The sequence below is a fragment of the Scyliorhinus canicula genome, chromosome 27 (assembly GCF_902713615.1).
Source record: "Scyliorhinus canicula chromosome 27, sScyCan1.1, whole genome shotgun sequence".
Lineage (NCBI taxonomy): Eukaryota > Metazoa > Chordata > Chondrichthyes > Carcharhiniformes > Scyliorhinidae > Scyliorhinus > Scyliorhinus canicula.
In genome coordinates, this window is record NC_052172.1 from 3,591,068 (window position 1) to 3,607,862 (window position 16,795).

General features: G+C 46.4%; 1 protein-coding gene across 1 annotated transcript in view; it reads left to right on the plus strand.

Moving 5' to 3' along the window:
* Window positions 1–1,073: 1,073 nt before the first annotated feature.
* LOC119957974 (regulator of microtubule dynamics protein 3-like) overlaps window positions 1,074–16,795 on the plus strand; it is a 70,949-nt gene continuing 55,227 nt past the window's right edge. The window contains exons 1-3 of the mRNA XM_038786219.1: window positions 1,074–1,607; window positions 7,925–8,047; window positions 13,146–13,395. Of these exons, the coding sequence (XP_038642147.1) occupies window positions 1,153–1,607; window positions 7,925–8,047; window positions 13,146–13,395 (828 nt within the window). The 5' untranslated portion in view covers window positions 1,074–1,152. The remainder of the gene's footprint in view (window positions 1,608–7,924; window positions 8,048–13,145; window positions 13,396–16,795) is intronic.

Sequence of the window (16,795 nt, forward strand, 5' to 3'; positions counted from 1 at the left end):
CCGCATTCCTGTTATTCTTTCCAAAGTGAATCACCTCACACTTCTCCACATTAAACTCCATTTGCCACCTCTCAGCCCAGCTCTGCAGCTTATCTATGTCCCTCTGTAACCTGCAACATCCTTCCGCACTGTCTACAACTCCACCGACTTTAGTGTCGTCTGCAAATTTACTCACCCATCCTTCTGCGCCCTCCTCTAGGTCATTTATAAAAATGACAAACAGCAACGGCCCCAGAACAGATCCTTGTGGTACGCCACTCGTAACTGAACTCCATTCTGAACATTTCCCATCAACCACCACTCTCTGTCTTCTTTCAACTAGCCAATTTCTGATCCACATCTCTAAATCACCCTCAATCCCCAGCCTCCGTATTTTCTGCAATAGCCGACCGTGGGGAACCTTATCAAACGCTTTACTGAAATCCATATACACCACATCAACTGCTCTACCCTCGTCTACCTGTTCAGTCACCTTCTCAAAGAACTCGATAAGGTTTGTGAGGCATGACCTACCCTTCACAAAACCATGCTGACTATCCCTAATCATATTATTCCTATCTAGATGATTATAAATCGTATCTTTTATAATCCTCTCCAAGACTTTACCCACCACAGACGTTAGGCTCACCGGCCTATAAATTCTGCACTGTAAATTCTATGAAGGGCCGAACGGCCTCCTCCTGCCTCTATTTACCATGCGTGTTTCTACATATTTACCTGAGCACTCAGGTGAGGTCATCCAGACTCCTGGCATTGACCTCGGTGAGGGATTTGAGGGAGGTGGTTGAGGATATTGAACTGGACGATCAGCCGCGATCACTGCGAGTGGCGGGCACGGCCCCGACTGCCCCCGCTCCGTCTCGGCGTCAGGCCCAACATCGGGGCAGCCGTCAGTCCAACGCCCGTCAGCTCGGGCGCCCCCGCCGCGGCCTGGCTCGCTCGCGGCGCAGGGAGGGGGGCGGGGCCCGGCGTTGGCGGGGCGACGGGGCACGTGGTCGGCGCCCGCTCGCGCGTCCCTAGCAACGGGGCGGGGCCCCACGTGCCGGGGCGCTCACTTGCCCGCGCGGGTTGTCGTCGTCGTCGTGGTGGTGTGCGCGCGGGCGCGGGGAGGGGGTCGCGCGCGCAGATTCCCCTCCCCCTCCCGTCGGGCCGATGTCCAGTCAGGAGAAGTTCAAGGCCCTGGGCCTGGTGGCGGGCGCCGCCGCCGGCCTGGCCTCGGGCTTCCTGGGCGTCTACTACTTGTGGAGGCACCAGAAGAGCCGCCTGCTGCTGCAGGGACTCCAGCCCCTGGCCCAGAGCCAGGCCGGCACCCAGACCCCCACCCAGGCCGCCGCCGCCAGCGGGCCCACCGAGGAGCAGCTGGAGATCCGCTGGCACCTCGACTCCATCCAGGGCTGCCTGGACGGCCTGAAGGCCGAGGTGTCCTCCCTCAAGGAGTGCATCCAGTCCATCGTGGAGAAGCAGGCCGGCCTCAGGAAGCCCAAGAGCTCCAGGAAGAAGAAGCGGAGATACGAGTCCAAGAGGGACAGCGACGACTCCGCCGAGTCCGTCTCCATCTACTTCACAGCCAACGCGGGGAAAGCGTCAGACAGCGAGAGTGAGGCGGGGTCAGTTAGAGTTATTGATGTGGAGGTGGGGGAGGTTGAGATGGGGGAGGTTGAGGAGGGTGTGGGGGAGGTTGAGGAGGGTGTAGGGGAGGTTGAGGAGGGTAGGGGAGGTTGAGGAGGGTAGGGGAGGTTGAGGAGGGTGTGGGGGAGGTTGAGGAGGGTGTGGGGGAGGTTAGGGGAGGTTGTGGGGGAGGTTAGGGGAGGTTGTGGGGGAGGTTAGGGGAGGTTGAAGAGGTTAGGGGAGGTTGAAGAGGATAGGGGAGGTTGAGGAGGGTAGGGGAGGTAAAGGGAGGAGGGTAGGGGAGGCGGGGAGGGGAGAGTCCCCCACCCCAGCCCTCTGAAAGAACACGCCACTCAGGTCAGCTCCCCACCGCTCTGGTCCATGCCGACCCATAACCCCACCTGCATATCCCCGGGCGTGAAGACGGCCAATCCAGCCAGCGCGCACATCTTTGGACTGCAGGAGGAAACCAGAGTGCCCGGAGGAAACCCACGCAGACACGGGAAACAACGTGCAAACTCCGCACAGACAATCATCCGAGGCTGGAATCAAACCCGGGTCCTCGGTGCTGTGAGGCAGTAGTGTGCCACCGTGCCATGTATTGCAGTTCTAATGTTAAGCGCCCTCACCCTACTCCACATGATGTGGGAATGTATGCAAGGAATGGTCTTCTGCACATCCCTGCCTCCCCAACGCAAACCTTCCTCTTCAGTTGCTCCTAATTTGATGAGCAGTCTGACTGGGAGGGAAAATAATGCGCGAGGCGCTATTCCGTTGCCTTCCTCATATGTATCTCTTAAGCGTGTGAGTCCTAATCCAAAGAATTCCCCATTCCACCTGTGTTGTCTCTCGAGGTTCGAGGTCTCTCGCCATCACCACTGAAAATTTGTTGGTTCTGCCTTAGGTTCTGGCTCGTAACCCCGTGCATGGGACCTTTGTCCAGGTCTGGGGCGACACACAAAAGCTCAGGGTTGGCCACTGCCTGCGGTCTCAATTGTACCTGCTACTTTCCATATAATACAGCCAGATATGTACATGTGTATGAAATAACAGGTCTAGCAGCATCTGTGGAGAGGGGAACACTTGTAATCCTTTCAGGTCTGTGACCTTTCATCAGAACCTGGATTTTGGATCAAATCCTTGAAATCCCTCTGTGACAACATGGTCTCGCCACATGGATTGCTGTGGTTCAATAAGGAGGTTCACCACTCACTAACTTCGTGAGGGCCATAATGGTTGGATAGTAAATGCTGACCCTGCCAGTGAGTTGCATCCCTAGAGTGAATAAAAATATGTGATGTAATATGTTTGAGCAAGTGAAACGGAGGATGGGAAAAAGACCTGGTTAAGGGCTGAGAAGTTAAATTGCAATATGTTTCCTGGTGGAAGAACAGAGGGACAAGGAACAAAATAAAAGATGCGCATGGGGAGGTGCGAGTGGTAAGATGCTGAATAGATGCTGTCTGAAAGCAAAGATTAGGAAATTCAAAAAGCAATTTGGCGAAGAATCAAAATGGGGCAGTCGTTCAAGATTGGCTCCTCACTCTTCACACAGAAAAACATCCACAAAATCACACAGAAAAACATCCACAAAATCACACAGAAAAACATCCACAAAATCACACAGATTTTGATTGACTCAAACACAAGTTGGCCATCAAGCTACAGGGTTGAGTTAGAGATCTACCTGTTTGCAGAATCTTATAAAGGGGCAGACATATTTAGGGATCACTGTTTGGTAATGGCAAAGATCCAACTGAAGAGGCAGAAGAACCAATCAAAGACATTGAAGAGCTATCATACCAGCAAGCTTAATTACACTATAAACTAAAGATGATATTTCAAACGAAAGAGAAAATGCTGGAAAATCTCAGCAGGTCTGGCAGCATCTGTAGGGAGAGAAAGGAGCTAACTTTCGAATCCGATGCCTCTTTGTCAAAGCTGATGATATTTCAATTTGCCCTGGGAACAGAGTTGATGTCCCGGAACATGCTTGGAACAGTAGTGTGGTGGAAGGAACTGAAGGTACCAATGGAAGGAGCAGGGGAAGACTAAACATTTTTGAAGAAAGCATGGATCAATGACAACACATAGAATTTTGTAAAAGAAAGGAATGTGCTTGAGCAGAAAAGAGAAACAAGCCTCGGTAAATAAAGATTTGAGAGGTGAGGCGTGCTCAAAAAGGCTATCGAGAATGGATCAACCAACCAGCTCAAGTGACAGAAGGCACAGCTGACGGCAGTGTCATGAGATTACGGTTTCAAATCAGAAAGTAGATTACAGACAGGATGAAAGCAAAGATGGGGCCAATCATTGCGTCTTGAAAGGTGAAGACAGGTTATCACAATGGGCATGAACAAGATGGTCCTCAATCGACCTATTCCAGCCAACACAGCTCAAGTTGATCAGCCCCCCCTCCCCCCAACCAATTAAGCTTTCAATAAGTGCAGAGAAGCTCACTGAAAATCGATGGGGTGAGAAAGGCAATTGCTGCTCTACATAACAGATCTCCAGTTGTAGAAACTATCACTCAAGGAATGTTCAAGGCAGCTGGAGAAGAAGCAACTGTCCAGTGGCTATGTCAACTTTTCAACCAGGTCTGTGACACTGGCATTGCTCCTCAGAACTGCAAAGATGCGTCAATTGCATGTATCCTCCAAAACAAAACCTCACCGAGCGTAACAACTGGAGGAGAGCCATTCTCCTATCAACACCACATGATCCTGAACTGTATTCAAGACATAATGGATGGTACACAGAGGGTAGTGGGTGTCTGGAACTCGCTGCCGGAGGAGGTGGTGGAAGCAGGGACGATAGTGACGTTTAAGGGGCATCTTGACAAATACATGAATAGGATGGGAATCGAGGGATACGGATCCCGGAAGTGCAGAAGATTTTAGTTTAGACGGACAGCATAGTTGCCGTAGGTCTAGAGGGCCGAAGGGCCTGTTCCTGTGCTGTACTTTGCTTTGTTCTTTGACCTGGAAGCCAGCTGGCTTCAGACCAAAATGCTCTTGAGCCGAGCAAATTTTTACACTATGGTGCATCAAGAACTGCCAAGAACATCAAGCCCCCCCTTGCCATCAGTTTTATTGATTTCACCAAGGCCCTTGACAATAATAACAATAACCCTTTGTTGTCACAAGTATGAAGTTACTGTGAAAAGCCCCTTGTCGTCACGTTCAGGTAAGCTGTTATGGTAAGCTGGTACAGGAATTGAACCCGCGCTGCTGGCCTTATTCTGCATCACAAACCAGCTGTCTAGCCCACTGAGCTAAACCAGCCTCTTGAGAGCCTACATTGGCCTTTATTCTGAGTTTTTATTCTCCTCATATCAGCATTCCATCAAGAAAGGTTACAGCTATTGAGAAGATCTAGAAGAATCCCAGGTGCTGTGTTAGGACAGAGGATGGCTCCAGTGACTGGTTCCATGCGTTTGACAGGGATGAAGCATCCGTTTCCCTATATTTTTGTCATCATTGGCTGGTCATTAAGGAAGTCGACCAAGGATAATCTTGGATTGAAATGGATCAGTGATGGTCACCTTACAGGTTTGGTCTTGCTGATGACATCAGACAACCTAACAGGATTTCAACATCTCATTAACTTAACCAGCAATCAGGCTGAGGGGGTGGGGACTCACCATAAACATCAAGAAAACAAAAAGAAAATGATATCAGAAAGCCAACAAACAACAGATGTTCACGCCAATCAAAGTTGGAATGGTAGATAACTTAATCTATCTGGACAATTCCATCTGTCTTCAGGGAGCCATAGACAAAGAGCTCAATGTGAAAATAGGTAAAGCAGCTTTCAACCGACTAAGAAAAAATTGGAAGAGTGAAATACTTTCCGTGAAAACAAAGCTCAGGTGCTACAGTCCAAACGTGGTCGCCACTCATAGAATTTTCTTACAGTACAGAAGGAGGCCATTCGGCCCATCGAGTCTGCACCGACTCTTGGAAAGAGCACCCTACCCAAGCCCACACCTCCAACCTATCCCCATAACCCAGTAACCCCACCCAACACTAAGGGCAATTTTGGACACTAAGGGCAATTTATCACGGCCAGTCCACCTAACCTGCACATCTTTGGACTGTGGGAGGAAACCGGAGCACCCGGAGGAAACCCACGCACACACGGGGAGGATGTGCAGACTCCACACAGACAGTCACCGAGGTTGGGAGTCGAACCTGGGACCCTGGAGAGTTGTTGGCCTCTGATTGGCTGGAAGCTCAGGAATGAGATTTCCGGCTCACTGGGAGAAGTCTTGGAATTAAATATCTCGCTCGGAGCTGGGAGCACCGGGGGGGGGGGGTTCCTGTTGCCAGTCAGGGACTTAATTCTTTTGGGGCTCCTGGAGATTGGGTCTGTAGGGGTGCCACCAGTTTTTACTGGCAGATGTAAGGCACCCCACAGCCCACATTAAATTTTGCCCACTGATTCTGTTCTCTCTCCACAGAAGCTGCTTAACATACAGAGTATTTTCTGATTTTTTTTTTCCAGAAGTTCCAATATCCACAGTATATTGGCATCAGTACATTTGCATAAATATATATTTCAATATCAGCGTCTGTACATCTGTGTGTATATATATCTATAGATATATATGTGTGTGCATCTATATAATAAATGGGTATATATTAAAATATGTATATGGGTGCATATACATTTTTGTGTATACACATGTTTGTAAATATATTTGTATGTATGCATGCACGGACCTCTTAAGATTTTTAATGTGTCTGAATGCATGTATGTAAATATGTTTCTGTAAATGCATGTGTGTGTAAGTCTTCCTGTGTATGCATGCACCTACAATGTAAGGGCGCATGTATACTTCTTTGGATGTGTTTGTGTGTATGCATTCACATGCTTGTGATGCCCACGTTTGTGTGCACACATATCTCTATGTCTAACTGTACCTGGGAATGGGTTTGCATTTTTGTGCATATGCATGTATGTATGCATGCACATGGGTATGTGTGTGCACACGCTGATTTGTGTGCATGCGTGTGCACATTTGGGTGTGTGTGTGTATAAATATATATATATATACATACGTAAGAAACCGGGGGTCAGTTTAGCTCACTTGGCTGGACAGCTGGTTCGTGATGTGGAGCGAGGCCAACATCAATTCCTGTACTGGCTGAGGTTATTCAGGAAGGCCCCGCCATCTCAACCTTGCCCCTCACCTGAGGTGCGGTGACCCTCAGGTTAAATCACCACCAGTCAGCTCTCCCCCCTCAAAGGGGAAAGCAGCCTATGGTCATCTGGGACTATAGTGACATTACTTAATATGTAGTTAAGCATCAGTGTGTATGTAATTCCATATGTATTTGTATATATTTAAGTATAGCTACATATACCCAAGTATATATATATATACACATTTCGGTATGTATGTGCGTGTATACATATCACATTTACACGTACAAATGTATATGTAGATGTGTGTGTGTATGTACTGTTTACCTATTTGGATGTGATAGTATTGGTATATGCCCGAAAGATATGGTCTAGATGCTGATTGGATGGGTTAAAACATACTTTTGCTGCAAGAAATAAACTCTAGCAAGAGTAACCATTATTTCAGAACCACACAGGACGGGACAGCGTCAATCTAAAGTTTTCAGCTGCATAGACACAGTGTCCAGGAGGTCTGAAATAAAAGAAAGTACCGCCAAGCAGGCCTGGCAGCAGCTGTGACGAGAGGAACTGTTAACATTTCAAGCCCAATGTGACTTTTCTGAGTTTTTCCAGCACTTTGTCTTTATTTCTGATCTCCAGCATCAGAAGTATTTTGCTTTGCTTGAGGTTGTAAGTTTAAAAAAATATTTAGAGTACCCAATTATTTTTTTCCAATTAAGGGGCAATTTAGCATGGTCAACCCGCCTACCCTGCACATTTTTGGGTTGTGGGAGTGAGAGCCACGCAGACACGAGGAGAAAATGCAAACTCCACACGGACAGTGACCCAGGGGCTGGATTGAACCCGGGTCCTTGGCGCTGTGAGGTAGCAGTGCTAACCACTGTGCCACCCGGCGGAGATTGTAAGTTAATGGCAGCGTACCGCCTGCGGGTTTCCGGGTGGTGTGGGGTAGTTACAACGGGAAATCCCATTGACAAGCTGCGGGAAGATAGAACCCCGCCGCCAGAGAACGGCGCATGGCCGAGAAACACGCGGCTGGTGGGCCGGAGAATCCAACCCTTTGTCATTCATATCGTGAGAACGATCCTGATGTTACGGTATTTCTTTCGCCAAGAGTATTAATGTCATTGAAAGTAAGAACCTGCGTTTCCTTTGTAACCCACAGACAAATAGAAATCCCGGAAGCGTTAGACTGTTCCATGCTTGCTTTTGCAGCTGAATCATTCACAGAAGACAGGACTGGACTGGATGCTGAGTCTCCATTTCTTCAATATCAGCCAACAGCTGGGTAATAAATTAAACTTATTATTCTCCCCTCGCCATACCACTTTATCAGGCATGATGTGTAAAAGGACCATTGTCACGAGAGAGTGCATTGCTCAAATAACATTTCTTATTTGTTACTTTTTAAATTGAAGAATTGTTCCGCAGAAGCCTAAGAGTCACCGTCCGCAAGCCTCGCTAAGCAGATGATAATGAGTCAGTGGGTTTAAAAATCCACTGGGAATGGGATACTTTCAAAAACACTGTCTGAAGTGATTGCTTGCCATTATTTATCTTGCCTTGTGTGCTGGTGCTTGTTAAACTGTTCACCATGTCCAGTGTATAAATGTGTGTCAGAGTAATTTGATTAGATGGAATTCTTAGAAGTATTCTGTCCTGTTGCATCTGAAAGCACTTCCGAGTTGTTTTGATCCTATCCTTGGGGAACCCAAGTTAACATGAGGGCAAATCCCCTCAACCCTGCAGTGCCTTGACCAAGTGGCCTTTCTTTATTGTGCGCCAGATACTGATTGTCATTATGCTACGTAACTGGAGGCCTATGATGCTCCTGCGCCTGCTCAAACCTTTTCACATGCACTTTTCAACAGCAGTTACCCGATAGGAGTAGGGAACAGGACCCTTCTTAGATGTTTCCTCTACATAATCCAGTGTTGAGATCACTTGCAGCAACCTGACCATTGTTCCAGATCATGTCAAATGAGCTAGCACGTAAAGGGTTTAGATATAGTAAATAAGGAGCACCTGATTCCAAATGCTGAAGGGTTGATAACTAGAGGGCAGAGTTTCAAGGCAAAAGAACTCGCTTCCATAAACAGCAATTGATTCTAGGTCAGTTGTTAATTTTAAATCTGAGATAGGTAAACTTTGATTAAGCCGGGCGGCATGGTGGCACGGTGGTTAGCACTGCTGCCTCATGGCGCTGAGGACCCAGGTTTGATCCTGGCCCTGGGTCCGTGTGGAGTTTGTACATTCTCCCCGTGTCTGCGTTAGTCTCACCCCCACATCCCAAAGCAGTGCAGGGTAGTTTGTTCAGCAACGCTAAATTGCCCTTTAATTGGAATTTAAAATAAACTTATTTAGCAAATGTATTAAGGGACAGGGGCCAAAGGCAGGTATATGGAGTTAGGCCTCAGATCAGCCATGATCTCATTGAATGGTAGAGCAGGCTCAAGGGGCTGAATGTTCCTATGAACAGAAACGATGCTCGGAAAAGCTTTTTATTGCAAAAAGTGGTTAGGATTTGGGTTGTATTGCTTAGTTGGGTGGTGGATACAGATTCAATAGTCACCTTTAAAAAGGAAATAGATAAATGATTCTAAGAGAAAAATAATTACATGGATATAAAGAAAGCGTCACTGACTTGCTCTTTGAAAGGGCTGGTGCTGACCAGCCTCCTATCCAAGATTCTAAAGGCAAGAAAGGACCCCACACAGGATTAACATTTTGACAATAATTTATTGTCCTTGTATTTTCTCGAGTTAAATTTATTACTAGTCACAATTTTTATGAACTTTTTCAGTTCACATCATAACCGTTGGAACTATTTTTCCTTTAGGATCTTGATCAGGAAAATATCTATTCAATGTACCACATAATTATAAAATGTGTATAGTCAATGGGCTGGATTCTCCGTCGGCGGGATCCTCCGTTTCTCCGGCAGCGCACTCACCCCCGCGGATTTCCCAACGACGTGGGGGTGCCTGCAATGGGAAACCCCATTGGCCGGCTGCCGGGATGGAGGATCCCACTGCTGGCGGGGGTGCGCTGCACCCGAAAACGGGTGCGGCAGGACGGAGGAACCCGCCCTATGTCTTTGAGACAGAAGGTAAGCTACCAAGGAATATAAGCCTAGCAATTGGAATTTTCAGTATTGAGCTATGAAATTCCACAATCCACTATTTTGATGAAAGGATCAAGCCATTTAAAGAAATTACATGTTAAAGATTGATGAATGAGACAATCACAGTCAAAGAACACTTGGAATAAGATTGATTTAATGCTGAGGATGCTGACCCATGATTTTATTTGTTGCTCATTTGTAGGGTATAAGTCATAGTCCACAGATCTTCGTAATGCATTCTCCATACATAAGAACGCCTCTATATTAAGTCGAGATCTTGCTCAGGCAAGTGGAAGTCTGAGGCTGGCATACTGTGACTAGCTCAAGCCCATCATAGAAACTGCATGACATATGGAATTGCCTAAGAGTGGGAAGTGTGTGTGGTTGTGGGGGTCGGTTAGCTCAGTTGCCTGGACGGCTGGTTTTCGATGCACAGCAACGCCAACAGCAATTCCTGTACTGACTGAGGTTATACTGTACTGGCTGAGGTTATCCATGAATGCCCGTCTTGCCCGTCATCTGAGGTGTGGTGACCCACAGGTTAAATCACCAGCAGTCCTCTCTCAAAAGGGGGGAACAGCCTATGGCGACTTAAATGTGAACATATATAGAACAATTTGCATTATTTCAGCCTTGACAAATGAATGACAGTGTTCCAGGGTGAGTGTGTTGGAAAAAATTAAAGGGACCATGCTAAATTTCCCCATAGTGTCCAACGGTTAGGTGGGGATAGGGCAGGGGATTGGGCTTAGGTAAGGTGGTCTTTCAGAGGGTTGGTGCAGACTCGGTGAGCCGAATGGCCTCCTGCTCTGTAGGGATTCTGTGACTAGGCATGATGACAACTCGGTGGGGGGGGGGTCTCGGAGTCAATTGAAGCCCCCTGGGTGGTCAAGGACAGGGCAGGTTAGTACCCTAGCACTCCCACTGGTACCTGGGCACCCTAGCAAGTGTACCTAGGTGGCAATGCGAGGGGCATTTCCCAGGTGCTAGGTTGGGGGTGTGGAGTTCCTGAAGCTCACTTAAAGATTGAGGCACCCTTTCAAAATGGCACCCCGATCTCTGAGGAGCTGGTCTAAACGTGGGCGAGACCAGGGAGAACCTCCCCAAGACCCAAAACAACGAGCAAGTGTGGGTGAATACTGGTCTAGATCTCACCCAAAAAGCCAGAGAGAAGCACCCCGCCAAACTTGCCCAAAATGACACGTTGGATTTTTGGGGGTGAATCGCGTTCGAAGTCGATTGGTATTGGAGAGCAATCCTTGTGTGTTATTGGAACATCTCCAAAGAAGTTTAACTGGTAAGAAAACTTTGCAGAAGGGAAATATGAAATAAAACATTAAATACACAGCAGGTCAATTAGCAGCTATAGAGGGGAACAATAGATTATTAATACTTTGGATGTATAATCTTTCACTCAGAACCAGATAAAGAGTTCACCCCCCCAGAACATTTGTTGTTTCCCTTTCCTCATTTCACAGCAGATCAGTCAGCATCCGTAAGTCCTGTTCCTTCTGTTTTCATTCCAAATAAGTCTGAGGAGTTGGACGGAATTCTATGATTTTTTTGACCCAACTGAGGCAGGAAAAGCGGTGTGTAGCCCACCTCCTCCATTGCCGGCATTTCCCGCCATATCTTTTGACACTGAGTCAAAAGAAATCCCGGAGGCGGGTCCCACAGTGACACGGAATGAGCCTGCCCTGCCAGGATCCCCTGCTTTCAAGGTCACCCTGTTCTAATGAAAATTAAAATAGCAGTATTCCTACTTGCCGTAAATGGGGGCAGAGAATCCCTGCAGTAAAGTTAAGACAATTAACCTGCATATCTTGGTACAAGATTGTTCAGGAAACAGGTTTTCAGCGGCTAGAGTATAATGCATCAACACTCAATTTCAATGTTGCCAACACTAAAAATCTGGTGAACAATACATTGATTTTTTTTTTAATGCAAGCATTTGATGAGAGTATAAGAGAAGGGATTATTTATTTTCAAATCCTGTAGCTCAGAAGATCTATATTCAACATGTTTGCACCATACCCTGCCTACCCTGCACATCTTTGGGTTGTGGGGGCGAAACCCACGCGAACACGGGGTGAATGTGCAAACTCCACATGGACAGTGACCCAGGGCCGGGATCGAACCTGGGACCTTGGCGCCGTGAGGCAGCAGTGCTATCCACTGCGCCACCATGCTGCTCATTTGCACCAACTCTTTGAAAGCTGGTCAATTTAGTCCCACGCCCAGTTCTTTCCCCAAAACCTTGCAAATTAATCCTATTCAAGCACTTATCTAATTGCCTAAGGAAATCTGCTTCTCTAATCCTTTCGGACCGTGCATTCCAGATGTCAACAACTCTATGTGGAAATAAAGTTTCAGAATTTTGCCTCCACTTTTCTAATTGTTTAACTCTGTGACCTATGGCTCACTGACCCATTTGTCATCTCCCCTGAACCTTCTCTACCCTAAGCAGAATAATCTTAGCTTCTCCAATCCGTCTGTGTAACTGGAATCCGCCACCCGTGGTATCATCTAGCTAAACCTCCTCTTCACCTTCTCCAAGGCCATGACATCCTTACTAAAGCATGATGTTCCGCATTATGCAGAACACTCTAGCTGGGGACTTTGATCTTTAAAGGCTTAGCATGACATCCTTGTTTTTGTGTTGATTGCACTTCCTCTCCATCTTGTACCACCCAAAGTACATCACGTCACGCTTCTCCGCCTTCTTTGTGTCAGTCAAGTATCTGCTCATTCCATCAGCCTGTCTGCATTCTCTTATGGTCTGCTGTGATCCGCACACTTTGAAACTTGTGCTCTCCACACCAAACCCTAGGTCAACTATATATAACAAAAGCAATCGATCTAATATCAATTCCTGGAAAACCCTACTGCCTGCTTCTCTCTAATCAGAAAAACCGTTCTGAGTTCAGCTCGTGGTTGTAGGCAGAACCCAAGGGTTCTGCCTACAACCAATATTGTCTGATTGCCTCCCTGAATTTTGAAGTCCGAATATCATTCTCAAGTGTTCCATCTAAATATGTTAATTCCTATTGTCCAGATTTTTGCTGATATTTCCGTATCAACATTTCCCGTTGACCGCTTCCATCAGTTGTTGAGTTGGCTTCTAAGTGGTTCCCAGGGCCAAGTTTCTAAAGTCTCTCTTTCAGCTCCATTGCCACCGCATATATGAAAAAGAAATTGCGCTCATCACTGACCTCTAGGCAACACCACTGAAATTTCTAAGATGTTGTACATTTCTTTCCAGCTATGCCGCAGCATGTACTGACACTGAGGTGGAGAAGGACGAAGAGCAGGACAGCGATTTGGTGCAGGTTCTCGATTTCTCCCCTGCTCTGGAACCAGAAACGGAGACCGGGTCTGTGCAATGCTTGATATCGCCAGAACCCGATCAAAGTGAAATGAGTGCCCTGCTGGAAGAGGTAGACAGGCTACATGTTGGAAGCAAAGTGGAACAAGAACAAGGATTCAAAGTCCTTTTAGATAATAAAAATAAGGTAAAATTAGTGCAAATCTTTGTCGCATAATTATTACTGAAGCAAACCAATGTGCAATTGTGTAGAAAACGTACAGGAAAAAGTGTGCTGGATAAATTGTTTTAGAGTTCATAATTATGACCCTAATTCTTATAATTCGGTTGTCCAGCGCTTAGTGGTTATGTTGCTGAAGCAGTAATTCTCCCACAGGGCAGAGCCATGATGCACCTTGTTTCTTGGAAAAGCATTTAATTCCATTGAAGTTTCAATAGGCTCTGTGGTTTCAATGCTACAGTATGCCTTCTTTTATTCCTTTGTACTTGGTTGGCTATATATTATTTCGCTCCCTTGAAATGTCAATGGGCTCTGCGGTCTCACTGTTGCAGTATGCCTGCTTTTATACACCCTTTGACTTTTACTAGCTTCTTGATTGACAGGTGAGGGCTATCTCAAAGGAGGATAAGGTTTGTTTTTGTAGCACTTCACGGCCCATTAACTCTCAGTGCTTTCTGGAACGACGGGTGCTCTGTCCCTCAGGTGTTCTGTCTGAGTCCTTTTTGTTCATAGTGGGTTTTTTCCTACTCTGAAGTGCTTCATAGAAAGAGCAGGCTCTCTGAGTGCTATTTTTCATAGTGGATTTTTTTCCTAGTAAGTGTTTCCGAGAGCGAGCAGGTGCTCTGACAGCAATTTTATTTGGACTGGATCTTTTTCAACCTCTGATGTCTGGACAGCATAGGAACATAGGAATTAGGAGCAGAAGTGGGCAATTCAGCCCTTCGAGCCTGCTCCGCCATTCAATCAGATCATGGCTGATCCCTTCCTGGTCTCAAATCCACCTCCCCGCCTGTTCCCCATATCGCTTTAACCCGTTTTAAAATCAGAAATATATCCATCTCTTTCTTGAAACCATTTAATGGTTCAGACTCCACTGCACTATGGGGCAGCGAGTTCCACAAATTCATCACCCTCTGCGAGAAGTAGTTCCTCCTCAACTCAGATTCAAATCTACCAACTCTCAACCTATATCTGTGACATCTCATTCTAGGTTTCTCCACAGGGGGAACATTTGGTCTACATTTACTTTATCAATCCCTCTTAGTATTTTATATACCTCGATCGGATCCCCTCTCATTCTTCTAAACTCCAGCAAATATAGGCCCAAACTGTTCAATCGCTCCTTATACGTTAAACCTTTCATCCCCGGAATCAATCTGGTAAACCTCCTCTGAACTGCCTCCAATGCCACCACATCCATCCTCAAATAAGAAGACCAAAAATGGACACAATATTCCAGATGTGGTATCACCAACACCTACACGATTGCTTCTCTACTTTTATACTCCAGCCCTTTTGCAATAAACACTAAAATTCCATCTGCCTTTTTTATTACATGCATACCGATTTTCTGCATGCCATAAATGGAGCTGCTTTCCCACCATAGAAGCAGCTGGCACCACTTAGACATTGAAACGTAAGAGGTCCTCAATGACGACCTTCCCGCAGCCACAGTTGAATTCTCTGGATAGAAAGGAAGACCATATCCGGGTGAGGGGGGGGGGGGCCTATAGGGGGGGCTTTGACGACCACCATAGCGGAGTGTCGTTCACTTGGAGGAGGGGGCCTGATGACAGCAATGGGGTTGCGTGGAGGAGGGCCACTGCTGTAGACTTACTCAGAGATCGGAGCGCCCTTTTAAAAGTCACTTCAATTTCCCAGCATCTGGCCTTGCCTGCATCTTCGGGGCGCACACATCACAAAGCACTCCTGGCTCCTAAAAAGTGACTAAAGTGTGGGAGGATCACAATGGAATCACAGCAATTTTCCCACCCAAAATTATATTGTGATTTTTTTTTTTGGGATAATTCCGCCCAGTGTGCCCCTGAAGGTTACATTATTATGCACATTATGAATAACCTGCTGTAAAACACAAAAGTAGGTTGACGTTACATTGCAGTACTGAGGGAGTGCAGCATTATCAGAATGTCATCTTTTAGATGATATGTTAAACCAAAGCCTCCCTCGAAAACTGGGTCTATTTTCTCTGAAGTTTAGAAGAATGAGAGGCGGCCTCGTTGAATGGTACAAAATTCTAAAGGGATTACATAGAACATAACAACCTAAAAAACTAGGAGCAGGAGTTGGCAGATCAGCTTCTCGAGCCTGCTCCACCATTCAATACAATCTTCGCCTGTTCCCCACCTTCCTGCCCGCTCCCCATAACCCTTCTTCCCACGTCCACTGCATTCTGGGGTAGAGAATCCACAGATTCACAACCCTTTGAGTGAAACCATTCCTCCTCATTTTTTTTTTCAAACCTTCTACCTCTTCGCCTAAAATTATGGCCTCTGGTCCTAGAATGTGCACCAAGGGGAAATGTCTGCTCTACGTCTAACCTGTCAATCCCCTTTAGCATCTTAGTAGATCTCCACTCATTTTTCTCAACTCCAATGAGTATAGGAACATAGAAATTAGGAGCAGAAGTAGACAATTCAGTCTTTCGAGCGTGCTCCGCCATTTATCCGATCATGGCTAATCTCTTCCAGTCTCAAATCCAACTCCCTACCTGTTCCCCATATTCCTTTAACCCAAGCAGAGGTCTAAACTGCTCAATCTCTCTTTATAAGACAAATCTTTCATCCCTGGAATCTTCTCTAAACCACCTATATTGTATTTACGTCATTCCTCAAGTAAGGGGACCCAAACTGTACATGGTACTGCAGATGGCCAATACAGTTGGAACAGCACTTCCCTACTTTTATACTCTATTCCATTAGAAATGTATGCCCAAATTCCGTTTGCCTTCTTTATTACCTGCTGCACCTGCATACCAACTTTCTTCAACTCGTGCACAAGGACACCCAGAACCCTCTGCACCAAAGCATTTTTAAGTTTCTGTTCATTTAGATAATAAGTTGCCTTTTTATTCCCCTGACCAAAATGGATAACCTCACACTTGTCCACATTAGATTCCCTCTGCCAAATTTTGGCCCACTCATCTAACCTATCCATTTGTAAATTTCTTATTTCATCTTGCATCTTGTTTTCCCACCTATTTTAGCGTCATCTGCAAATTTGGCTATAGTACCTTCTATCCCTGTATCCAAGTCATTAAAAGATTGTAAATAGTTGGGCCCGACAATCGAACCCTTTGGCACCCTACTACTTACAGCGTGCCAACCAGAAAAAGACCCATTTATCCGAACTCTGTGCTTTCTGTTGGTTAGCCAACCCTCTAGCCAAACTAACATATTACCCCCAGCCTAATGGAATATTAGATAGATAGAGAAATACAGCACAGAACAGGCCCTTCGGCCCACGACAGGTTAATCATAGAATTTTGGACAATTTTTCATGGCCACTCCACCCAACCTGCACATCTTTGGACTGTGGGAGGAAACCGGAGTACCCGGAGGAAACCCAC